Below are 26,617 nucleotides of genomic sequence, written 5' to 3'. Positions count from 1 at the left end.
CCGGCAAGCCTGTAGCCCACGTACTTGTGGGTTGGGCCGACCGTTTTCTGGCCCACACCAAAAATGGGCTAGCCCGGCCTGACCCGTAAAATGTCAAAGCCTATATGGGTTAGCCCGGATGGGGTGGGCTAGCCCATATTGACAGCTCTACTGACTTATAATAATCATCTTTAATTAATAATATCGAGTATATAAGTCGTAATTTTAAATTTATAATTTAATTGTAGTTTGTAAGCATTATATAATGCAGAATTATTATTTTTTCACTATATAACGTGAATTTTAATTTTTTGGGTGATAGTAAGTGAAATAAATAACAAATAAGTCATTTTTATTTCACTTTACATAATTGTACATAAGATTTTCACTTCACATATTCCTCCTTCAATTCATTCTAATTGATGACCATAATTATTGTATATGAGGTTAGTAATAATTAAAATCGTGGGAGGTGATAGTCAACAAACAACAATAACATACGATTACGATATGTAACGATATACCGTTATCTTTATACCCTTCAACGAAAGGATAGTTTAGACTTTTAGTACACAAAGATTTTCAATTTGATAATTTCGCCTTCAACGAAAGGATAGTTTAGTACACATAATTTTTCGATTTGATAATTTCCGAAATGAATATAGACAACCTACCATAATATAAGAATTAGTGGTTACATATACGGCTCGAACCCGTGACTTATAATTCTCATTAAGACAACTTTACTACTACTCCACTGTAAAAATTAGAAAAAAAATAGAATTAGTGAGAAGAGTGTTAAAACGCCATCGTTAAAGTACTCCACCAATGGCTGCCGAGCTCCATTACCAACTCTAGGAAATACTCTTCATTGGCCCAAAGCTTCATACTCTTCTCACTATACAATCAGTTAGCCACTGCAAATCTCGTTCGATTCATACTATTTTTGCTGTGCATTGAAAACTAATGCTGATTTAGATTTAGTTTTCCAGTTGCGAATTTTGGTGAAAAAAATGGAATTACGATTTCAATTCGTGTTTTTACTCTCTTGTATCTTCTGCATATCTTCAATCGATAGATCTGTATCTCTTCCTTCCATAGTCAACCTTGGAATTGCCCCGGAAGGTTCGTATTCATTTGTTGAACACCCATTTCTGTATTTCGATTTTTTTCGTTAAGAATATTGATGGATATTGATGTTTGACGGGATTGCTGATGACCCATTTCGTGATTTCGGGTTTTTTTGGTGGAAATAATGATGATTTTGATTTTTTGATGGAAGTGAAGATGACCCATTTCGTCATTTTGAAATTTTCTGTAGAAATGATTGTTAATTATGGTGTTTTGATGGAAGTGCAGATGACCCATTTGTGATTTTGTTAACATTTAATTGATTGCAGATGAGAATTATTACAAGGGTTTATCATCTGGAGCTATAAATTGTAAAGATGGGTCGAAGAAATTCACCAAGGCTCAGCTCAATGATGATTTTTGTGACTGTCCAGATGGGTCTGATGAGCCAGGTCTGTGTGTATTTTCCCTATTGTCCTCTATATTCTTACTTGCTCGATTGTTTTTTTGCAAAACTATGCATTTATGGCGCATTTCTGGGAGATGGAGGTAAGGTTTGCGTACACTTTACCATCCCTAGACCTACAATTATACTGAGTATGTTGTTGTTGGTGCATTGCAATTATTGAACTATGTGTCAATTTCAAATATTGAATTGTGTAACCACTAGAAAGACACTTCAATTTATTTAGTTTAGCTTTGTAAAGCTCCCATAATGTGGGCAGAGATGGAGCCAGAATTTCAACTTTATGGATTGTGGATTTCAGAACAACTACTTCAAGTGCTAATGACTGGTTTTAAACTTGTAGCGGGGCTTCTACCTCTGCCCCTGCATGCGGAAGCCTGATTTTTTTATTAGTCCAAACATGTAAAAATATTTTGTTCGTGGTTGTGCTGAGACTTGAACCACTAGAAAGTAGGATCTCTACATGCTTTGAAATCCAACCGAATTGTATGAACCACCTTATCTAAAAATGGACATTTTCATTGATTTTAGGTTCGCAACACCATTGTTGGATTTGACTATATGAATTCTCTATATGCATTATGCTCTATTGGACTCACTTCTTTCAAATACTAATAACTAGTCTTCTAGAAAATTAAGATTTATTTGCAGTGCAACGTAGGAAAAAGTATGTTAAGAGTTTCATCTTGGATCGAACATTTTTGCCTTCCTTTTCTGTATATAAATATAATATGTGCATGTGTTTGAAAGTTGTTTGTCCTTGGTGATTGGTTTGCAGGAACTTCGGCATGTCCCAGCGGGAAGTTTTATTGCAAAAATGCAGGGCATGCTCCTCTCTTCATATACTCATCTAGGGTGAATGATGGCATTTGCGGTATGAATCATTGTATTCTTGTCTTTCTGTATAGCGTTTGATTAGAATCTTTTTCTACATCACAGTGCCTAGTGTGATCTGAAATAGTGCTTTGTAACAGTAACTAAAAAGATATTGAATGGCACTAATATGAAAGTGCTTTTTTTTTTTTTAATTTTTTTTTTTTACAAAAAAACTGGTTATCAAAAAAGAAAAGAAAAGAACAAAAATCTTTTGCAAAACACGTATCATTCAAATCCAGGACAAGCTAAGTTTCATAAAGTTTCAGTTCTTGAAGAATTCATTGTCAGTATAGGATATTACTTCTTAGTTGAAGTTTTTTAAAAAAAGGATATTACTTCTTAGATAAATAGCCATCGTAGAATGATTTTCATTGCCTTTGGACTATCGTTGACAGTCTTTTCCTGTCGATAAAATCATATTGTGTATATTTCATGTTTCTTAATATTGTTGGCTTACTTTTCTCAACTAGTAACTATCTTAATGGCACAAATGAGCAGATTGTTGCGATGGGAGTGATGAGCATGATGGTAAAGTTAAGTGCCCAAATACATGTTGGGAGGTCGGCAGAGTAGCTAGAGATAAATTGAAGAAAAAAATTGCAACATTTCAGGAAGGTATAACTATAAGGAAGAAGGAGATTGAAGAAGCTAAACTTGCAATAGCAAAAGAGGAAACTGAAGTCTCTAAGCTGAAAAATGAGCAGAAGATACTTAAAGGGAAGGTTGAGCAGCTTCAGGGTAAGTTCTTTTCCCCTCAAGTAAGATTGTACATGAGAGGATTATCATCCCTAATTTATCAACAAAACAAGTACTCCAGATTGGGGTCGGTTTGCATACCTCTTGCAAAATGGTTCCTTCTGAGTTCTGATATCAATATTTTTTATGTCATGGTACAAATGAAACAAGCATAAGTAGGAAAGAGAATGAACCTCATTTCCTACATTTCCTCTTTTTTATGCTTGGCACTCCTAACTTGTAGAATCATTTTTTTGTTTGCATTCAACAAGTTTTATAGGAATCCATGCTAAAAGAATTGCCTTCATCCTGCCAGCCTAGCCCTTGTGGGACTATAATGGGTTTGTTGTTGTTGTACTGCCAGCCTAGCAAAGAAACATTCCTTCTTTGGTGCTTCATGAATCCACAGAAACTATAAGGAACGTCATTGTCTCCCCTTCTCAAACTCTCTAATAGGACGATCTTACTGTGAAGAAATCATTTCTGTTTCCAGCCTCTTTCAATAGTCTCTGCCCGTCATTGAGATCTTTTCCCTGAATAAGAGCTCAAACAAGTCTGGAAGATATTATACCATCCTGCAATCTTGCAATGTTCCTGAATATGAGGTCCTATACAATTCACGCTCTCTGCTCCCTGTATAATTAACAACTGGTTCCGTTTGATGGGAAGAGATACTAAATGTGGCGGAAATAACCCAATAGGTGGTCTCCATTTGTTTCCAACAACTTACTCTGGTATATATAGTACCTCTCCACAAGGCTACTCCACTTCATAAAACTCAGATTGTAGTGTTATACATAACTTACTTGTTAATTTATAGGGAATATTCTGAGTAGATACCTAAAAGTTACCTGATCTGAGACCTTGTAGAAACTAGAAGGCTGTTATAATGTTCAATAAGGTATTTTCACCCATGCCAAGTAGAGCAACCTTCTAGACTAGTTATTGTTATCCTTGTCACTTTTCTTGTTGTTCATTTTCTACAAGTGACGTGTGAAAAGTCCAACGTTTGTGTAGTTTATGAGATTTTCACGCACTAATATCTGTTTCTCTTCTAGCAAGGTTCCAACAATTCGCTTCTAATAATTTCTTGTGAGTTTTCACTTTTCTTGATCTAGACAAAAAAGAACAAATAGAGAAGGTTGAGGAGGAAGAACGGTTAAAGAGAGAAAAGGAAGAGAAGGAACGAAAGGAAGCTGAAGATGCTAAGCTTGAGGCAAGCAAAGTTGAGGAGAAAACTGAAGTTCATGAAGAATCTGTGAAGAGTGACATCCACGATAAAATTGGCCTCCTGGAAGACTCTCCTCCCGTAAAGGTTAATTATTTTTATCTTTATGGCTGTTACCTTATAGATGATGTTAAGCACACACTATAGTACGCAAGGATATCAGAATATCTTATAGAAGTAGATAGTGGAACTTGGGGAAAGAGCTCTGGTCTGCTGACTCATTTTTTCCCTTCACATGTTTTTGGGCATTTGATTCTCCACATCTATGTCGCACACTAAATTGACCATTGTTTTTGGACTTTGTAGATGTCCAATATATCAAAAGCTCTTTACGATTCTAGAAAGTAATGATTTTTCATGGGTATAGAACTTGGTACCCTTACGGCCTTGATTCTTCCAAAGAAATGCTTATTAGTAGGAGGGTTACAAATTCCCCCCCGGCTTAAAAAAGGATTAGGAAAATTGTTAAAATTTTCCCTAGACCCCACTTATGGTACACTAGGTATGTTGTTGTTGATAAAATTCTGTAACACATTGTGAGATGTGCGAATTTGGCTGCAGGAGCAGTACTGCTTTTGTTTAGAAATAAAAATTTTCACTTCCCAAGAGAATATAATTGTGCACCCTTCTGGAGATAATAATGCCCTTGAGCATAATAGAAAATATGGAACTGACTTTAAATGTTCGTATTCCAACATTATATATTATCTACAAGTTAGTGCTGTAAAGTCTCTTGTATGTTTTTATTTGGGTAAAAAAGAATGTCTCCTTTATGCATTTTCGCTGCTTAATCTTGTAATTATGTTATATATTTATATCAGGATGTGGTAGAAGGCCATGACAAAGCTGCGGATGAAGAACAACATGGTGACCATTCCGTGAAGGATGAGTTTCCGGTTGATGAGGTAGAGCAGGTGCCCGAGGATTCTTCTCAGGTTTGTTGTATTTGAGAAGCCCAAGTTCCTTCCCATATGATACTGTAAAAATATTTGGTTTATCATGATTAACCAGAATCTCATTTTGTATAGCATCCTGAAATAAAAGAGGAGTCGTCCACCAGCAACAATAAAGCTGATGTTAGTAGCAGAAATGAGGTACATTTATTGATTTAAAGCTACCACTCTTGCTCTATATCTATCTTCACTCTTTTTGGCTATGTTGTGAGCTACATACTTGTTATTTCAATTAGTTCGTCTGAATTTCTTTTAATCTAATATGAAATCCTTGCTCCTGATAAGTTTCTCCAGAAACAGTGTACTTTTTTTGTCAATAAAGTAATGAGCTATAATTAAAGCAGTGTAATTTAATATGCTAATATCCAATATGTGGTGAAGTACTAGGAAAAGGTGGTATTTGAATGAAATCGTGGTGCCACAGTGTGGAGGCCATTCTTTTAGTGTGGATTCCTAAATAACTTGCTTACATGCAAAACATCTTTTGATTCTCTGAGTTAGGAATTAGATGCATAAAAAATGAGGAAATGGAAATGAGGTCTATTCTCTTTTCTTTTATGCTTGTTTCATTTGTACCATCACATGGAATAGATAGATACCATTTCCCAGCGATACACAAAGCGGCTGCATTCTGAAGTATGGCTGGTGTCGGTCTAGTTGGAATAATAGATCTATCGTCTCAGATCTTTCAAATTCTTATCTCAAGGTGGATACTGCACTTAGTTGCAAAACAGTACTTTTACCATTACCTATAGCAAGATGTACTACCATTAACAAACTTTTAGCAGTTTGTGAAAGCATGAGCAGGAAAAAGAATTTGTATAACCACTTCAACCCCCAGCAGGTTTCTACTTTTTGTTGGGAGGCTAGAACTTTCCCTTAGATGGAACTTGGGTCTCAAGATCTTTCTTGTTAAACGTACAAAACTATAGAAGTACACTAGTAGTTTTACTTCAGGTCAAGGTTCCTAAGGATACCGTTTTAACCTCCTCATGATACTCTGACTGAGCTAAATATCTTTCCACTTGCATTGAAGATCTTATGCTCATAAAGAATTGAAATGTGTAACTTGACCTTCTTTGAACATAACTCGGAACTGGAAAGTTGAAGTTCAATTATTAGAGAACTGAATGTAATAACCACATTTCATCATTGAAATAACTGAAAATGCATTCTGATACATAGTTGACAGATGATCAAGCCACTATATATCTACTACACAAAGACAGGATTTAGTACTATCCAAAGGCACATTACTTTTAAACAGGGCACAAAAAGTGGAAACCTGCCCGGGTGTGGGTGAGGTGGGTGTGGGTGTAGGGGGTATAGCGGTTGTACGAGATCCTTTTTCCTATCATGCTTGATTGTGGTTATATGTTGGTACTTCATGTGCAAAGGGCTAAAAACTTACGGAACTCGTCACTACTGGACACATAGCACTGAAAGTAGTTAGGGCCTGACTAAGTAGTAGATTTGGGATTGAGGGGAGCAGGAGTAGTATTGTATAATTTGATTTTCCTAGCTTTGGAGTAATTGCTTGTACCAAATCATAGTGCGCTAGGAAGGACCTAATTTCAGTCCGCATGTATTGCTGCCTTGTCTACTTCTAAGGTGGCATGCGGATAATGGTTGTGGATTTTGTTCAATAATGTTAACAACCTTACTCTTGTGACTATTTTTTATGTTTTTAGGAGAAAGATGCTGCTGAAAATATTGAGTCACTGTCAAAGGAAGAGTTAGGACGTGTTATTGGTTCTCGTTGGTTAGGAAAAAAGAGTGAACAGGAAACTGAGTCAGTTGGGGCTGGTACAGATAGCAACCATGATAACCATGATGAGGTGCCATCTGATACCCATGAAGAGGAGTATCATGGATATGATTCTGATGTTGATGACCGAAAGTATGATGATGATGATGAACACAAGTATGACGATGATGAACACAAGTATGACGATGATGACAATGAGGACCACGTTGAAGATTCTGTTGGAGAGGACCATGATTCAAGTTCTTCATATAAGTCTGAGTCTGATGATGATTCTGATTTTGCAGGTATGCAGGAAAGTAATTCTATTGCATTTGATGCATACAGCTAGTAGTATTTTAATATGTATTTTAATTATCCAGATACTACCACCACAACTAGTCCTTCCTGGACGGAGAAGATACAACAAACTGTAAAGAGAATTTTTCGGTCTGTCAATTTGTTCCAAACTCCAGTGAACATTTCTGGTAGTAACTGAGGTTTCATCCGATTTTCTGCTCTTTATTTCTAATGAGAAGGAAAATGATGGATGCTGTTTTGTTTTTGCTCCCATAGATGCTGACCACATACGCAAAGAGTACAATGAGGCAAGTGCTAAGTTGACAAAAATCGAATCAAGGCTATCTAGCTTGAAGCAAAAGTTGAAACATGATTTTGGTATAGAAATTCATGTGTTTGTGTTTATTAGCATTCTTCTATGACTTACCTTCTCTAAGAAGGTGAATGGTTTTGCTTGCTGAACCACTAGTTCTATTGCAGGACCGGAGAAGGAATTCTATTCATTCCACGGTCAATGTTTCGAGAGCAAGGAGAACAAGTGATAAATCTTCCATTGTCTTGTTAACCTAAGTTTTGGTTAACGTTTTACTTTTTAGGAATATATGTACTAAGTTATAATTCTTTAGCAGACACTAACAAATGTTTTTACTTCAGGTACACATACAAGATTTGCCCTTTCAAAGAAGCTACCCAAGTTGAGGGCTACAGCACTACTCGTTTGGGGTTGGTTCTTTAACATCTTAAGCATCTGCATTATCTGAATCCTTCTGCACAGTAAATTGTAGTTGATTGTCTCTGAAGTAGTAGGCAAGCATGACTTGTACTGCAAATATACTAAAACTATTCAGAGTTTTTTCCTCTCTTAAGTATAAGATATTCATGGCAGACCTATCATAGAGTTTCTGCAATTTGATTAGGTAATGTAAGAGACAGCTTACACATAAAGCTGGTCTAGTGAAACACAATTTCTATGACATTGGTCTTGTGGTAAGAGCACAATGCATGATGTGTTAGATTAGTTGCACGTCACAAGTTCAAACTTTGGATAATGGTAGGGGTTTTTAGTCTAGTGGTAAGAGTGCAAACACGTGCTTGTTGATGTGTAGGTTAGGTGCATGTGAACGGGTTCAAATCTTACTACGGACAATAACCTGGTGTTTAAGTGAATAAGGGTGGGGGGCTAATATCAATCGAGTTTAGAACCAAGGGCCAGTCGCCACTGTCCCTTGGGGGGATTTCTCAGTTCACATAGTTCTAGGTTTGACATGTAAAATTTTTCTGCCTGAATGTTGTAAGTTCAGAACTCATTATACCATTTTTTTCTTTCTCCCATGTGTCATCAAAGGAACTGGGATAAATTTGAGGATTCCTACAGAACTATGCAATTTACAAATGGCGACCATTGCTGGAATGGGCCAAATAGAAGTTTAAAGGTGAGGATACCTGACTAATTTGAATGTCTTTGTATCTACAGCATTCTTCTTATATTCCTCTTTTGCTCTCTAAATTGTTTTTAATTTGTACAGGTAAAGTTAAGGTGTGGTTTGAAAAATGAGGTAACTGATATAGATGAACCGAGCCGCTGCGAGTAAGCATTTACCATACACACAGAATTTTGCATGCTTTATGTGTTTAGTGGATTCTTGTACACTTTAATCTGACTTGGTAGTTTGTTATGGCAGATATTTAGCATTTTTGTCTACACCAGCACTCTGTCTGGAAGAAAAACTGAAGGTGCTCTTCTGAACCTCTATATTGGCTCCCCCCCCCCCCCCCCCCCCACACACACACACACAATCTTTGTAACAGATGCTTTACTCCTATGAGATTGTCTACTTATGATGAAAAATATGTGATAGGAACTACAAGATAAACTAGAGATGATGAATAGGGAGCAACCACAAGACCATGATGAACTGTGACCTCTCTGGTTAGGCCTGCTTGGGAACTGTGACCTCGACTAATTCCACAGGATACTTGCACCTCAAGGGACGCAAAAAGGGGCAAAGTGATCCATTGGCGTATTTTCTCAAGAACAGTATCAACCATTTATGAAGTCATACCCCCTTTATATTTTTGTTCCGGAACTCACTTCTGATGTAGTTGCGAATCATATATTACTAAAAGTGGGAAGAGCCTGAGGTCAAAAGTTGAATATCATTTTTGTTCTGTTATAAAAAAAACAATTTTCCATTAACATGAGTAGTCATAACTAGACTTTATTGGAAAGACCTTTTATCTACATATGAACCTTTACAAATTCTATGAACTTTTAGTTATAAGTTCAATATTTTATGTCGTGTATTTATTTTCTTCACTTTTAGCTTTCAACAGTTTAAACTTATCATATTCTGTGTCAAATCTCTCTACACACAGAGTATGTATATGGTAAATTACACTTTATTCAATAACTAAATGATACACATTAAAGGTTTCTTTATTACCCAATGAGTGAAGAAAATTTGAGAGTCGTATTTAATGATTAATTAGCATATACACCAAATTTACTGATTAATTATACAAAAACGTAACAAAATTATTAATTAAATAATAAACAGTGTAATAATGCAATTAACTCTTGTCATTATGTACTAGATTTGAAAATGCCGACAAGTTCAGTTGAAAGCACATGAAAAGGCTAGTGTGTATTGTAATTTATTCATTCAATATAATATCAAAAATAGTATAAAGTTTGTTCAAATAATTTTACTCTTTAGGAGATAATATAAATATATGTTTCTATTTGAGTGTTTTTCTAAAAATGTTATTTTTGTTACATCAGTAGACTTAGAATTAGGTAATGTTGAATTGATATTATAGCATCCAATGGTGAAGACATGAATTTCACTATTGTATAAAAAGTAATATGTTATATTCACAATATAATGTTTCGGCAAAGGTGTTTAACTAACCACTCTTTAGCTACTGTTGCTGCACCCCTACACAATATGTTGGCATGTAAATAATAGCAAGTACCTAGCAGAAAAGTCGAAGTGTCAAGATTATAAATATGAAACATGAGCCACAAGAATCCATTTGTCCTTCTTATAAATGAATTCCTACTGGCAGCTTTGAAAGCAATAAAAATAATTAATCTTGAGAGAGAGAGTTGTCAAAGCTTTTATCACATGTTGATGATGCATTAAGCCAACAAACAGAAGAAGGGCTGCTCGGTGCACAAAGCATCATGTGTCTGTCAGAAGGCCCGAACCCAAAAGGGATGTAATGTAGGAAGCCCACAACCTGTATTCAACTTTACCGTTGCTCCAAGGTCTGACAAATGCATTAAGTTAAGTAACATCAAAACATATCAAAGGTGTATGCAACACATCACAAAAATGTCTACATAGGAATTAAAACAACACACATAACTTCAGAAAGAACAGAGAATCTATGAGAACAGACACTCTACAAGAGTTTTCTGAGAAAGTTTACTTTCTATGTCTCACATAACGACTCGATAAAATAGAAACTTTTTATAATCTCCTAAAAAGCTTCCTATACTCCATATAGTCAATGGCTTCCAATAGCAGATCAGGCTTCAGAGGTTTTGGTAAGTAATAGTCCATTTCTGCATCTTGTATCTTAGCTATAACTTCCATATTTGAATGAACTGTCAACGCCATTATGGGAATTCTGAATCCATAATGTGACAGATCTTTCCTTATGCATACTGTTGCAGCAAATGCACTTGTCTTTAGCTTCTGTCACACAAAAAAAAGAAGATATTATTGTAAGTTATATATACTGACAATGTAATACTAACATGTTAAACGAGGTCAAAAGTGTAGTGATATTGTTACCTCACAATCTATGAGAATAAAATCAAATGGTGGTGAAGGAGTTGATGGCCCTACATCGCGTTGTTCACTGAGGATTCTGCTAACATAATTAACAGATTCTCTTGCATTTCTACATATGTAAGTAACTGCACCAAGTGAAGTAATCACTCTTTGGGAAATTGTAACTGACGTTGCATCGTCCTCAATCAGCAGGATTTTCTTTCCTTTTAAAGGTAAGTTCTCTGTAGAATGTAATTCGATAACATCAACTGAAACATCCCTCTGTCTCGGGTGGTAAGCATCCCTCAGGTCTGGTAACTCATGGGGAAATGTTTCTTCGTTCTGTTGTTGATGGTAAACATCGAACTCATGGATTGTTCGTTCATTCAGTTGTCGAGCTGCTTCATTGACAAGTTCAGTAGACAAAGACATTTCTCTTTTTTCACGTCTTATGGCTAGCCTAACATAAATTACTATGGAGATTGCCAAAGAAACCATCAGTGCTATAGCTAATATGAAGCCAAATTCAATGGCTCTGTGTAACTCGCTTAGCAGAGCCTTTTCTTCTTGGTTTGATACATATACCTGAAAATGAAATCAGTACGTTATCAGGTCACCTAAAAGATTCTTGAACAACGAGTACACTTAGTATATTCCCTCTCAGGCATGTTGGATCATCCGAAATCATCTATTGTGGAGTAGAATCCTATTATAGTTGTCCAAGCCACAACATGGGAACAACACATGGAGATATAATATATGTGTAGTTTAGAGCATAGTTTCTATCCAACTTGTTATTCTAGCTAGAGATTTGTTGCCTAAAGAGATAGACTGACTAGTGAGTTTTGATGTAGTTTTTTTTTCTTCTATGATGTGAGATAGCTAGTATGTCAACTTAGCTATAGATCTATTTAAATATGTTATATATATGATGTCAATTTTATCATTCCTTGAAAGGGTAATCATGAGACACTAGTACTCAGAAAATTGAGCTAAAAGAAAAAAGAACAAGTGGGCCTCCTTTACTTTTTCTCTACTTTTTTATTTTTAATATTAATAAAAGGACTAAACTACTAACATCTTTCGTAGTTGTCAGACGACTAAAGAAGTTGTCTCCACAACTACGACAATTGTTGGACTAAAATGTAAAAGTTAAAAGTTTGAGATTATTGAGAAAACATCTTTTAACCTAATTAATACTATTTGTCACTTCTATCCAATTTTGAAGACTTTAAGGACTCCTACCTAATTGACTAACTAGTTTGTTCCTTTTAATAGACCTTCCCGATAGACTGACTTGTGAGTTTTGATGTAGTGTTTTTTCTATGATGTGAGATAGCTAGTATGTCAACTAGCTATAGATCCATTTAAACATGTTATATATATAATGTCAATTTTATCTTTCCTTGAAAGGGTACTCATGAAACACAAGTACTAGGTTTGCTCTATTTTGTTTATTTGATTCTCCCGCTTGCCTAGGAAATGAGTTGCGTAGCGGTTATCCTAGGGTTAGGGAGGGAATAGCCTTTTAAGTCTACTAGCAACAATTTCATAGCTACCTGAAAATACATTTTCTTTTTTCTTAAGCATCTGGCCTATTCCTTAATGTTAGCTCAAACACTAGGCAATTGAACGAAGTTAGCTCCTAATTCCCATAGTTTTTGCAGTGCTTCCTCTACCCATCTCGATCAAAAACCCCTTCTTTCCTCGTCCGAGGGACTTTTTCTTTAGAATTTCTTAATAGAAAGAGGAAATTTGTTGTTCGAAAGAGAATACATATCTCCCCATGAATCGTATGTTTGTAACAATAGGGGAAAAGGCTAAAATATTCCCTCATATGTAAGGATGATTAGGTATTTTTGACGGGTAGTACTTTTGATTAAACTGAAATAGTGTTGCTACCTAGACAATAGTTTTCAAAGTAGGACATTAGTTCATTTTCAAGTACGTGCATCGAGCATATCTAATACAATAGGTTAAAATCTAGTGATAATGTAAAAATTCCTTACAAGTATATACTCTTCTCTTTATTATAATGAATCGTATGTTTATAACAAAATAGGGGAAAAGGCTAAAATATTCACTCATGAGTAAGGATGATTAGGTATCTTTGACGGGGTAGTATTTTTAGTTAAAATGGAATGATGTTGCTATCTAGACAGTAGTTTTCAAAACAGGACATTAGTTCATTCTCAGATACGTGCATTGAGCATATCTAATACAATAAGTTAAAATCTAGTGATAATATAAAAATTCCTTACAAGTACATACTCTTCTCTTTATTATACCCTAATGTAATTCGACAAAATATGAAAAACCAAGATTTCCAAATTTTATTGTCATTATAGGTCAAATAAGTTTCAATATAAGTGTTAATTATATAGGAATTTTTTTTTTCCATTACTCATAATTATGTCTCAAATCACAAATTAATTGAAATCAACTATTAAATTTTTCAATGTCTATGTCAATTAAAGTAAATTTGAGGTGTGTGAAACTCATTCACACCAATATAATTATGTATTTGATACATCAATTATCTCTGAAACAACATGTAAAAAATATGCATCTATATGTATATGAAAATAAAATGAAATTAAATTCTACGAATTGATAGCTTAAAAAAATAAATAGATGTGAGACAGTACCTTAATATCACTTTCAATACTTTTGACTTTCTTGACCCAAAGTGGTATCAATACAGCAGGTACCAATAGCATTGTCAATGACTGCATTTGATACATAAATATTCAAGTAAAATACTAGTCAGAAAAATTAGCGACAAACAAATTTTATATCTAAATAACAAAATTCGTATTAGAAAACTTACCAGAACCAAGCAAAAACAAACATGCCTCGTCATTTTTGATGAACTTAAATTCGTTTCTCGATAGAAAGATGTATGTATAATTCTGGATGATTGATTAGAAAAAATTAGAAAACTTGTGTTAATTCAACATAAAATATCAAAAATAAATTAATAAATTGAAAATTGAATCTAAAAGTTCAAGTTACCTCTAGTACTTGATTATTCAATGTAAAATTCTCCCTAGTCAATGGAATTATATCATATATATATATTTAGTCAAGATATGGGTTCTAAAAAGTCAAAAATATTTAATTGTGGATAAAAAAGATGGCTAGTTATTTATTGTTTTTCCCTTCTTAGTCTACTATTTTTCTTTATGTTGGTCCAATATTACATTAAATATTTTAAAAGAAAATTAATTATAGATAATCTAATTCTAAGGATGGTCATTTAATATTTAAAGCTTAAGTTTAAAAAGGAAAATCACTTAAAGTTGACCAATTAAAAGAAAAACAAATATCTGATTTCATTAATATAACCAAAGTTAATTTTTTTTCCTCTTTTCCTACCATTGAATAATGATTTTTTTGGTCCCACACAAATTAAAATATGCCAAGAAGAAACAAAGAAAAACAATAATAAGAAAGGCATTAGGAATTCACTATTTGAATAAGGATTCTTAATAGTTTTTATATTTTTAATTACCATAACAACTAAGAAAATTTGCAACATCTCTCCATTTTAAAGAGATTTTAGGTTCGAGCATTGAAAATGAAGTAATTTTTAGTACATAAGACTTTACTTCAAAATGAAATTTGGGCACGAATACGAATTAATTGACCTCAAAATAGATTAGCAATAAATTATTAATTTTTTTATCTACGAGTTAATTAATGATAAATTTTATAACTAATTATATTGATTATTTTTGCAAGTCTAACCACAGTGAATATTCCTTCCTACTCATTACCTACTATATAAACAATCTACTACTTGTATGTCTTGTAATTATCAAAAAATCTTTTTTAATTAATGTATTATATGTTTAAAATTATTTTACCTACCTAATGAATATTGATTGTTTTCCCTTATTATGTTTCCTAGAATGGCTTTTGTACCTAGATTTCAAAATATCAAATATCTTTCCTTCTAAAGGGTCACTCTAGTCAACTTGGGAAGTAACTTACTATAAATAAAATAATAATTTATATATACCTCACTATTTATATTCTAAATAAAACTATCACCTAAAAAGTTATCATTTTGATTCATTTGAGTTGAATTCTTCAAAAATGTCACAATTTTCATTTGTATCTTTATTTGATAAGTACCTTGTGGCTTCCCTTTGCAAAATTGTCCTATTTTTAGGTTTATTTCTTCACTTAGCCTCAATTTTTCTTTTCAAAGATCCAAATTGTTCATCACCTTATGAGTTATTAGAATCTTCTAATAATATAAATCCACCAATTTCATCAAACCCCACAAATCTTAGCCATTTACTTTTTGGCCTACTTGGTTCTCAAAAAGCATGGCATTTTAGGAAAAATTATATTGAATCATGGTGGAGGCCAAATGTGACAAAAGGGTACTTGTTTCTTGATATGGCCCCTAATGCAACTTTATTACCATGGTCCAAAAATTCACCCCCTTACAAAATTTCAAAAAATATAACCAAATTAGTACAAGAAGCACAACATGTTGCACCAATTCAAGCTAGAATGGTACATGGTATCATGGAAGTTTTGGAACAAGAACATGAAGGTGTTAGATGGGTGGTTATGGGGGACGACGATTCGATGTTTTTCGTGGAAAATATTGTTGATGTTCTTGAAAAATATGATCATAACAAGTACTACTATTTTGGGGCTCAAAGTGAGTACATTTTGTCAAATTTTTGGTTCTCTTTTGATCAAGGTTTTGGAGGTGCTGGATTTATTATGAGTTTTCCATTGGCAAAAGCATTGGCTCAAGAAATTGAGAGTTGTTTGAGGAGATATCCATTTTTAAATTCTGCTGATCTTATTACTATGGTTTGCATTGTGGATCTTGGAGTTGGTTTCACTCCTCTTAAAGGTCTTCATCATGTAAGTTGCTCGATCTTTCTAAAAATGTTATTGTATTCGTATCGAAAGTCAATCAATATATTTCCCCCCTTTTCATTTGTTTGGTGAAGATGTGCTATTTCATCTGTTTTGCTTGGATTCTTCAAAAATACTAATAGGTGTGATTAGGATTTTCCAAAAACTATATATACTAATTTTGAAAGATTCAACACACACTGATTGATATCTTTTAAAAGTCTGAGCAGTAACATAGATAAAATTTCATGTCTTACCCCAAATAAAAAGAAATTTGTATGCTTATATACATTAACAATACACAAATTTTTATGTTATCAACATTATATAACTTATTATAGTATGTTAGTTATTATTTTTCAGGTTACTAATTTGTTCATATTTCTTATAAGAAAAAAAATCTTATTTGTTATTATTTTATAAGTAACATGATTATGTAGATATTTTACACTAGTATTTATTATTATTTTTCTTTTTTTGGACAAGTGCTTTCTATTATGGAATAGCATTTACAAACAACATCTATTGTTTGTAATATTGACTTATAATACTCAAATTTTTGCTTGCAGCTTGATATGCGTGGTGATATTTCAGGATTATTATCGTCGCATCCAAAAACACCATTGTTATCACTTCACCATATTGATTCTATAGCGCCAATTTTTCCTTTAATGGATCGTGCAAAATCACTAAAACACTTTATGAAAGCAGCAAAATTCGATCAATCTCGTTTGTTACAGCAAACAATATGTCACCATAGGCTTAGTAATTGGACATTTTCAGTATCATGGGGATATTCAGTTCAAATTTATGAGAAAATTATGCCAAGGAGTCATTTAATTAAACCTATTCAAACATTTAAAACTTGGATTAAAAAACCTAAGAGTCCTCCATATTATATGTTTAATATAAGGCCGCGTACAAATGATTCTTGTGAAGCTCCTCATGTTTTTTTCTTCAAAACTATTGGGAAAATGAAGAACAAAAATGAAATTTGGACAACGTATTTTCGATCGGAGGCGCGAGGGCTACCAAGTTGTTCGATCGACGGCAACCATTCGGCAAATTATGTCAACAAGATTCAAGTTTACTCTCGTAGAGCAAAACGTACGGAGGTAATTAGTTCTTTTTCTTTTATATATTTATACACATATACATATAATTTAATATATATCGATATCATAGTACTATTTTCACATATAGACATTGAATTTTACCACTATAAACTAAAGATAGAAAATTACTATTTCATACATGAGTAAAGTTTACACATAAGTTACTGAATTTCGAAAAATCCACACCTAAAGCTTTGGATTCGAACTTAATTATAATACAATACAATTTCCTTATATGTTCTACATTTAATTATTTACAATTCACCATAATTTGCGTTTTTCTTTTTGACTATATATGATTATTAAAATTTAATAATAATTTTTTTTTTTTTTCCAGATGGATCGATGTGAATGTTGTGATATTATGCACACAAGTGGTTCAAACAAGGCAACGATTAAATTGAGGGAATGCTTTACTAATGAGAAAATTGCTTAGTCAAATTATAAATTATATTACTCATAGATGTTTACTAGTAGTACTATATTATTGTGCAAATTCTATGGGTAATTCTCCCCCCCAAAGGGTATATGCAAAGTATTTTGGTATTTGAAATTCAATCACTCGATAGTTCAAATTGATATTGCATATGACGTGAGACAATAGATTTTAAACACACATACAATATATCAAAAGTGGTGCATAAAAGATACATCAAAATATATATTGGGCCAAAATTATTTTTGAATCGACTTTCATCAATCATGTAGTTTCTGCATTTTATCAACATATATAATTACCTTAATTCGTTAGTACATAATTAAGAACGAATTTCAGGTTTTTTTATGAGTGAAAATTTCATTAGCAAATTTACTTTTGTATTTTTATCTTTTCGTTCTAATTACAATGCATGTTATTATTATAGATGACCTAGATGAAGTTACAAAAGATAATGAATAACTCAACATAAATTCAATTAGTTGACGTCTCAATATAAATATCAAACACATAATTAAAAAAATTAAAATTAAAAACCAAAAAGGAATTTTACTCCATTGACCTTCCTAGACATATGAATATCTCTTTCCAAAATTGGAAAAAAACATAAATTAAAACTTAAAAAGAAAAATTTTCAAAACAAGTACTCAGTCCGTCTATTTTTACTTGTTCAGTATTGATTTAGACACCTTTTAAAAAGTAATAAAGAAAATGACCACTTCACTATATCACTTTTCATGAATATAATAAATAAAATGTTTTAAATGAAAAATGTCTATAATTAAAATAAATCAGAAGCAAAATAATAAACTATCTCTTAATTTCTTAAATTCTTAATGCATCATATGTTTAAATTATTCTATTTACCTCTAAAAGGAAAGTTATTTGTCCTTTTATAGCTACCTTTTTAAACATATACCATTATATTTCAAATATTAAATGTTCTCCCTTCTAAAGTGTCACCCTAGTCAACATACATATCCTAAGCTTTCATCTTTATATTAAAAAAAAAACTATATATTGTCACAAAAAAGTTGCATTTTCTTCATTTGAGTTGAATTCTTCATTCACAATTCAACAAAGAAAACAGTAAAAAAAATGTTATAAAAATTTTGCAAAGTTTTCCTATTTTCAAGTCTACTTCTTTACTTAGCCTCAATTTTTCTCTTGAATGATCCAAATTCTTCATTATTAATTTCTCACTTTATTTCATCAAATGATACAAATCTTAGCCATTTAGTTTTTGGCCTAATTGGCTCTGAAAAACAATGGCACCATAGGAAAAATTACATTGAATCATGGTGGAGGCCAAAAGTGACAAGAGGGTACTTGTTACTTCATGTGTCCCCTAGTGCAAGTTTATTACCATGGTCCAAAAATTCATCCCCTTATAAAGTTTCAACAAATATAACCAAATTAGTACAAGAAACTCAACATGTTGCACCAATTCAAGCTAGAATGGTACATGGTATCATGGAAATTTTTGAACAAGAACATGAAGGTGTTTAGATGGTTGATTATGGGGGGAGACGATTCGATATTTTTCTTGGAAAATATTGTTGATGTTCTTGCAAAATATGATCATAACAAGTATTACTATTTTGGAGCTTCAAGTGAGTGTATTTGGTCAAATATTTGGGACTCTTTTAATCAAGGTTATGGTGGTGCTGGATTTATTATGAGTTTTCCATTGGCAAAAGCATTGGCTAAAGATATTGAGAGTTGTTTAAGGAGATATCCAAATTTTAAATCTGCTCATCATATTACTATGGCTTGTATTGTGGATCTTGGAGTTAGTTTTTCTCCTCTTAAAGGTCTTTATCAGGTACGTTGTTCGAACTTTTCAAAAATGTTGTTGTATTCGTATCGAATTGAGTACCAATATATATATCTCTATCATTATGCATTTCTATGTTTACACTAGTTAAATCAAGACTTGAGTTATAGACGCTGATAGTAGATAACACAATTTTATGTTATCAATTTATTGTTAGTTTGACTTATAATATACTATTTTTCTCTTGTAGATTGATACCCGTGGTGATATTTCGGGGTTATTATCGTCACATCCAAAAGCACCATTAATGTCACTTCACCATTTTGATGCTATAACTCCCATTTTTCCTTCAATGGATCGTACACAATCAATAGAACACTTTATGAAACCAGCAAAGTTTGATCAATCTAGGATGTTACAAAAAATAATATGCCACCATAGGCCTAGCAATTGGACATTTTCAGTATCATGGGGATATTCAATTCATATTTATGAGAAGATTATGCCAAGGAGTCATTTAATTAAACCTATTCAAACATTTAAAACTTGGATTAAAACTCCTAAACCTCCATATTACATATTTAATATGAGGTCATCTGCGAAAGATTCTTGTGAAATTCCTCATGTATTTTTCTTGAAATCTGTTAGAGAAAAATGGAATAAAAATGAAATTCGGGCAACGTATTTTCGATCGGCGATGCGGTGGTTGCCGGATTGTCCTATCGACGACAACCATCCGGTAAATTATGTCAACAAGATTCACGTCTACTCTCCTAGAACAAAACGTATAGAGGTAATTAGTTTTTTTTTTCTTTTATTTTTACTTTTGCCTTTTATATACACATATACATTAATTAGTATATTTTGTGGTTGGTGTGAAAATAGTATCATATCAATAGAAAACTAGAGGGGCTTCTTGACATAAATTTAAACTAATCAAATTCCGCAGTATGTGACTAATGATGACATATTAATTACATTTCACTATTTATAATTCACCATAATTTATATTTTTCTTTTTTATTATAATTGTTAAAAATAAATATTAATATGTTTTTTTCAGATGGATCGATGTGAATGTTGTGATATTATTCACAAAACAAGTTCAAACAAGGCAAAGATCAAATTGAGGGAATGCTTTACCAATGAGAAAATTGCTTAGTCAAATTATAGAACTATATTACTCATAGATGTTTACTAGTAGTATTATATTATTGTACAAATTCTATGGTTAATTGTTTCCAAAAAGAAATATAAAAACTAATTTTCTTTAATTATATTGTGGTGTTTCAAATTTAAGTCGCTCAATCAATACCGATTGATGCTATATATAACGAGGTATAATAAAAGACGCAAATATATAAAAGAAATGCTTGGTATGTATATTATCCTCGAAAACAAAATGTAACCTTCTAATTATGATCACTATTTTATCATTATCGCTAAATAAGATTAATAATTTTCGAATATGAGTTCTATTCATATTAGTTGGTATATAATAATAGCTTTGACTTTCAATGTTAAATTTTATATAAATCGTAAAAGTGTGTAAAACTATAAATCAAATATTGTATTAATTTTTCTAACTAATTTGCGATACAATTTCACTTCAATAAATTTACCGTCCACCGCTTTTGACCATTCAAACGCAGGGGCATATTTGTCATGTTGCGTGCAAGTTCACGAGGATTTAATAATTTCTATTTTAATCATATATGTATTAAAAATACTTATAGCTATGCATATTTCTGAGACCAGGATTTATCGAAATAATATTTGTCTCTACCTCTCAAAATAAGGATAAGATAATTTGCGCACACTTTATTCTCTTTGAACTCAACTTGTAAAATTACATTGGATTTGTTGTTTTTATTTGGGGATGAACTCGTTTCTTGTCATATAATAGTGTGAAATCGTTATATGAACTCATAATCTTCAAATCAGGAATCCGCCTCGTCTCAGACAAAAGTATTTTATTACTTAGTAATTTTTTTTTTTTGTAAAATAAAATAAAATAAAAAATTTAGTAACCACTTTCATGAATAGGAAGTTTAGCAATATAGCTAACCTAACAACTTCAGGCGGAGTCTACAATGGTGCATCCCAAAATTTAATCCGCCATAGCCAAAAGCTTCTTTCAATGTTCTTCATTCAACATTTCTCAGGTCAATTCGAATTCCTCTAATTCCTGAAAATTTTCCCATTTCTCCAATGTCTTGCTCTTCATCTTCTTCTGTATACTTTCCTCTTCATAAACCCCTCAACAAATCCACCCCTTTTTCTCCCAATTCTCAAGTTTTTTCATCAAAAGGAAGACTTTTAGGCCGACCCATCAGATGCGAATCATTGGAACTGAAACCCAAATCGCCACCCTCAAATGGATCGGTGTATCCCGGCGGAATGGGGCCGTACACAGGGAGAGATCCGTCGGTGAAGAAACCAGGTTGGTTGAGGCAAAAAGCACCACAAGGGGAGAAGTATGAAGAGGTGAAGGAAACGCTATCTGGGCTTAAACTTAACACTGTTTGTGAAGAAGCTCAGTGTCCTAATATTGGTGAGTGTTGGAATGGTGGTGGAGATGGTATTGCTACTGCTACAATTATGCTTCTTGGAGATACTTGTACGCGTGGGTGTAGATTTTGTGCTGTTAAGACTAGTAGAAATCCTGCTCCTCCTGATCCTATGGAACCTGTTAGCACTGCTAAAGCTATTGCCAGTTGGGGGTAATTTTTTCTCTCTGTATTTAACATGTTGCTAGGAGCTTTTTTCTTTCTTTTGAATTGATAATGGTGTAGTATTAGAATGAAATGGGCCCAAAATAGAGCGCATTTGCCAAGAGTATTTCTAATTTGATTAGAGCTTTTCACTTATTGAGGTAGGGATCAGTGTGAGCTTTTGAGAATTGGAATGCAATCGGCTCCTATAGAGCAGAACAGTTGTAGAGGATGATCTAGCCTTTCCTGACTATTGGGTTTGATGTGTAGTAGATTGATTGTTAACGATTAGTATTTTGTAGTCACTAGCAAAACTTATTTGCATTGTGCTTGAATTTGTGTAATCGTTGTAGAATATTGCTTATAGGAATGGAGTACCATATGAAACAACTTCATTTAGGGTGTCTGATGGAAATAAGCCCTGTTTAAACTGATATGTACCGAATGTTCCTGCTTGTGTTTTTGCAAAGTTGAAGCTTTTTTTTATTGCTATCACAATACCCTGAAGTAGCTTATGTTTTTATGGTGAATTTCGTGTACAAGTTATGAAAAAGAGTTCCTTGATTTTCTTCTGCAGTGTGGATTACATTGTCTTAACTAGTGTTGATCGTGACGATATACCTGATGGAGGGAGTGGTCACTTTGCTGAAACAGTCAAAGCCATGAAGGTCCGGAGTTGATTTTTATTAGTAAACCCAGTGTATATTGTTTTATTCAAACATATGGTACATGATTGGATCAAGTGCAACTAACTGGATTTGTGCCTATATGATTTTCTCAGTTGCTCAAGCCTGATATCATGGTCGAGTGTTTAACTTCTGATTTCCGTGGTGATCTAAGTGCTGTGTCTACTCTGGTTCACTCTGGATTGGACGTTTTTGCACACAACGTCGAAACTGTGAAACGACTTCAACGTATTGTTAGAGATCCTAGAGCAGGGTAAGTTCTGGGAAACTCTTTCTTCTTCTCAGTTTGGTGCTGTGAATACTCCTATTTTTTGTCATTTACAGCTTTTCTTGATGAGTTTGTCATTTATAGCTTTTCTTTATGAGTTTGTCATTTATAGCTTTTCTATACAGCCAGTTGGTTTTGCCAGATGTTAGAGACTTGATGTGTGTACTCTGAACTGAAATATTGATCTATACCATTGTTGTCCCAAACTTGATGATTTACCGACCATTTATTAAGGAAGAGTACATGCAAGAATATTACAGTTGGTGTCGCCTTTTCTTTTTTAATCATTAATATGTTGGGTTTTTCCTCTGCTAAGTGATGACTTATGGATGAAACTTGAGCTCGACATTTTGGTATTTTTGGCAATTCTAACTATCCCCTTAGTAAGGTCATCTTATGGTCATATTGTAAATTTTTTCGAACGGTTATGGTCAAAATGTATTTGTGTGCTTCCTATCAAATTTTGAATACTCCTACTGATGGAGGATAGCATAATCCTCCTTCATTAATTACTTTGAGGACTGGGAGGAGGTCTGTTTATTGTTTAAGGCACAGGGAGGGAGGGTGCTATCTGCTCAATTAAAGGTTTAGTATTAGATATGGATTATTAAGTTTGGACTCGAAGCTTTATTGGTGTAGGTGAGGAAAAACCCAAAATAGTCCTTACTTTTGGGCATTAACTCAAAATCCTCTCTTAAATATATGGTGGAGCACTAATAGGCCTCCAAGTATTCAAATTGATCTGTTTAAACACAACGGCAGAATCACAGAAGTGCCAAATCTGCACGTCTGGTTCTCAAACATAAAAAAAAGCTCTTTTCCCATGCTTCTGGTTACTTTTGAAGAAGCACCTAACAACATTTATAGGCATACACAATACTCGTACCAAGTGGAGAAAAATCTTTGAAATTACATAGAAGAAAATGTGAACTGAGAATATTAAGTTTAAATGAATCTAATAACAAACAGACAAAATATGAAGATGAAATTTAAAAGAATCCATTTAGATGTGTGAAGTGGGTCTAGGTTCATGATAATGCATTGTGCTATCTAAATTCATACTACAAGGAGTTACAGGGGAGCGGGAGAAGAAATTGGTGTGGAAGTGGGTGTTAGGGGATGGTGGATGCTTTGTACCCAAAAGAGAAGTTTAAGCTCCCTCAGTTTCTATGAACTTTTAGAGTTAAGAGGGTACATTAGTTACTGTCAGGCTGCTGAGTGGCTATTTTCATGAGGACAGGTAGCTCAAGGTTTAGGAAGCATACAGTTTTGTGAATTAGAACTTCTAGAATGGTTGGTACTCCATCTCCAAGCAAGACTCAATTGAAATTGTTACTTTATCAAGTTATCTGACAGCAATTAAAGCATCAAACTAATGAAAGTCTCCTCTTTTGGACTTTGCTCTCTCTTCATCAAACACTGCTATTTTCCCAAGCATGCCAGAGTAAAAAAGGACCTCAGTGGTTTAATGAGGAAAATTGACTATCAGGCATCAGGTTACCTCTTCCAGTGTTGTTCCTGATAAAAGAAGAAGACGATCCAATCATAGCTAATGGAATCACTTCTGGGCAACATTACAAGTTCTGCTCTCTCTCTCTCTCTCGCAAACTGAGTTTGTTCATAGTTACAATTGACTCTGTTTATTTTCCACTAGAGTAAACAATGACTTAACCTAGATATGCGTTAAGAGGGAATGCCAATTGATATCTGGTTCATATCAGTTCTAAGTGTAAAAAGAAAATATGGCATATAAACTGAATACAGTGTAAATTGAACAGTCATCTTTTAGTCTGAAGGATGAACATAATGGAAATGCAAAACTGATGGAGAAAGCTGGATTTTGCAGTAAGTCAAGCCAGTCATAACGGATGAATGTGATTGAATGTGCAAGAATGGTAGTCCTTATTTTCAAAATAAAAAGGGAAAATGATAAATTCTAGAGTGCTAAGCATAATTTCCTGTGTCAGGAACAAACTGATTCACAATTTGTATGAATTCATGAATTGCTTGCACATCATAATAAACTTGTGTGATACTTGTCCCTAGAATAGGAATAATGATAATAATTACTAGTATGAGATGCTAAATGATTTCACATTGGATGATGCAGGTATGAACAAAGTCTATCTGTGCTTAAACATGCAAAACTCGATAAGAAAGGGATGATAACAAAAACTTCTATAATGTTGGGACTTGGTGAAACTGATGATGAGCTGAAGGAAGCCATGGCTGATCTAAGGGCCATAGATGTTGATATTTTGACGCTGGGCCAGTATTTACAGGTGAGCATTATGGTACCCGGGATTCAACCTCTAGATAAAAAGTGGCTTTACTGGTTCAAATCCTATGTAACTAACTACTTATGAAATGGCGTACTGGTTTCTGCTGTCTTGTCACTTCTGTGTTCTCAGAAGACTTCATTTAATTTGTTTTGATGTTTGAAGTTTGTGATCCACTGATGCTGTATCTCTTTTCGTCGTATCTCCTCTCTGAGGCTCCTAGCAACTTAGACTAATGAAGTTATCTCTCATTTATGCAGCCAACCCCATTACATCTTACCGTCAAAGAATATGTTACCCCTGAAAAATTTGCTTTTTGGAAGGACTATGGAGAGTCTATTGGCTTCCGATATGTTGCCAGTGGTCCCTTGGTAAGACCTTACACTAATAATAATCTCCTTTCGATAAGAAATGCCTGCTTTTGAAGTTTGATTTTAGTTTTTCAATGTGGAAATTCTAACTAGATCATGAATGGTACTAGTGAATCACAGCCAACTCTTCTGAAACAGGAGAATCGGACTTGTTTCGTTCTTAATCATGTCATCTGTCAAGCTTGCAATCTTCTCTTTGACTGCTCCAATTGTGTAAGCTTTGTGATTTAACAGAGTTTTTTCTTCTCCAGGTTCGATCCTCCTACCGAGCAGGAGAACTGTTTGTTAAGACAATGGTGAAAGAGAGTGCCAGAAATGCGCAAACTATGTCACAATAATTTGCTGCCTCTTCTCACACACACACATACAAGAAGCTGCAATAATTATTTTTTTTTTGGGGAGATTGATGATTATGGCAAGAACAAGAAATGTGAAGACACAATACTCTGTAATCACCGCTATGAATCTTACAGAGCCTTGAAAGGCAAATTTTGCCTTTTGTTTGTTGTACCTTCTCTTCTTTATTTCTGTTAAGTTATTCTGTATACAAACTAGAAGCAAATTAGTTTTTTTAAATCAATTTCTTTGATGCTAGTAGATGTTTGGAAAAATTGTGTAATCAATTTCTTGTTTTCCTTGGAGGTTCTGGTTATATGTGCCCCTTCTGTTTGTAGTGATCTCTTTTATGCTATATAACAAAACAAGGTAGGAATCTATGTCAAACTTTTTATTACTACAAGAGGTGAAAACTTGAGTGGATCATGGATGGCTTATTTTTTTTCTTACCCCCTCGTAAGAGCGATTCAAACTCACAATCTTAGGGCTTGTTTGGTAGCAGGGTAAGTGAAAACTAATCTCGAGGTTATTTGTAGGATAAAATCATGATATAACTTATTCTGAGATTAGTTATCCCGTGATTGTAATGTTATTTTTATCTTATGTTGAGGGTG

At 33.5% G+C, this 26,617-nt stretch overlaps 2 protein-coding genes and 1 pseudogene across 3 annotated transcripts; all 3 read left to right on the top strand.

Moving 5' to 3' along the window:
- The first annotated feature begins 751 nt into the window (after positions 1 to 751).
- On the top strand, positions 752 to 9,631 carry LOC125828540 (glucosidase 2 subunit beta). 2 transcript variants are annotated; one of them, XM_049507840.1, is made up of 16 exons: positions 752 to 1,104; positions 1,380 to 1,502; positions 2,295 to 2,390; positions 2,891 to 3,130; positions 4,246 to 4,442; positions 5,177 to 5,290; positions 5,384 to 5,449; positions 7,000 to 7,360; positions 7,436 to 7,540; positions 7,629 to 7,730; positions 7,833 to 7,890; positions 8,007 to 8,075; positions 8,698 to 8,785; positions 8,879 to 8,940; positions 9,035 to 9,086; positions 9,212 to 9,631. In XM_049507840.1, the coding sequence occupies exons 1-16, from the start codon at positions 993 to 995 to the stop codon at positions 9,272 to 9,274; spliced, it is 1,908 nt and encodes a 635-aa protein (XP_049363797.1). In that variant the 5' UTR covers positions 752 to 992; the 3' UTR covers positions 9,275 to 9,631. The 2 variants fall into 2 exon arrangements, with proteins under 2 accessions (XP_049363797.1, XP_049363798.1); XM_049507841.1 differs by having other exon boundaries at positions 4,246 to 4,436; positions 9,212 to 9,451.
- Positions 9,632 to 15,661: 6,030 nt separating this feature from the next.
- LOC125828444 (uncharacterized) lies at positions 15,662 to 20,511 on the top strand (annotated as a pseudogene).
- An 876-nt stretch (positions 20,512 to 21,387) lies between these two features.
- LOC125828645 (lipoyl synthase, chloroplastic) lies at positions 21,388 to 26,302 on the top strand. Its single transcript, XM_049507971.1, is given in 7 exon segments — positions 21,388 to 21,469; positions 21,472 to 22,072; positions 22,641 to 22,731; positions 22,845 to 23,002; positions 25,128 to 25,299; positions 25,557 to 25,667; positions 25,919 to 26,302. Coding segments are annotated over 7 exon segments (1,302 nt in total). The 3' UTR covers positions 26,006 to 26,302.
- Positions 26,303 to 26,617: the final 315 nt, after the last annotated feature.

Source organism: Solanum verrucosum, unplaced genomic scaffold, assembly GCF_900185275.1.
Source record: "Solanum verrucosum unplaced genomic scaffold, falcon-dt-bn FXZP01000273.1, whole genome shotgun sequence".
Taxonomy (NCBI): domain Eukaryota; kingdom Viridiplantae; phylum Streptophyta; class Magnoliopsida; order Solanales; family Solanaceae; genus Solanum; species Solanum verrucosum.
The sequence above is the reverse complement of the archived record's forward strand: the minus strand, read 5'-3'. Positions and strand labels throughout refer to the sequence as shown.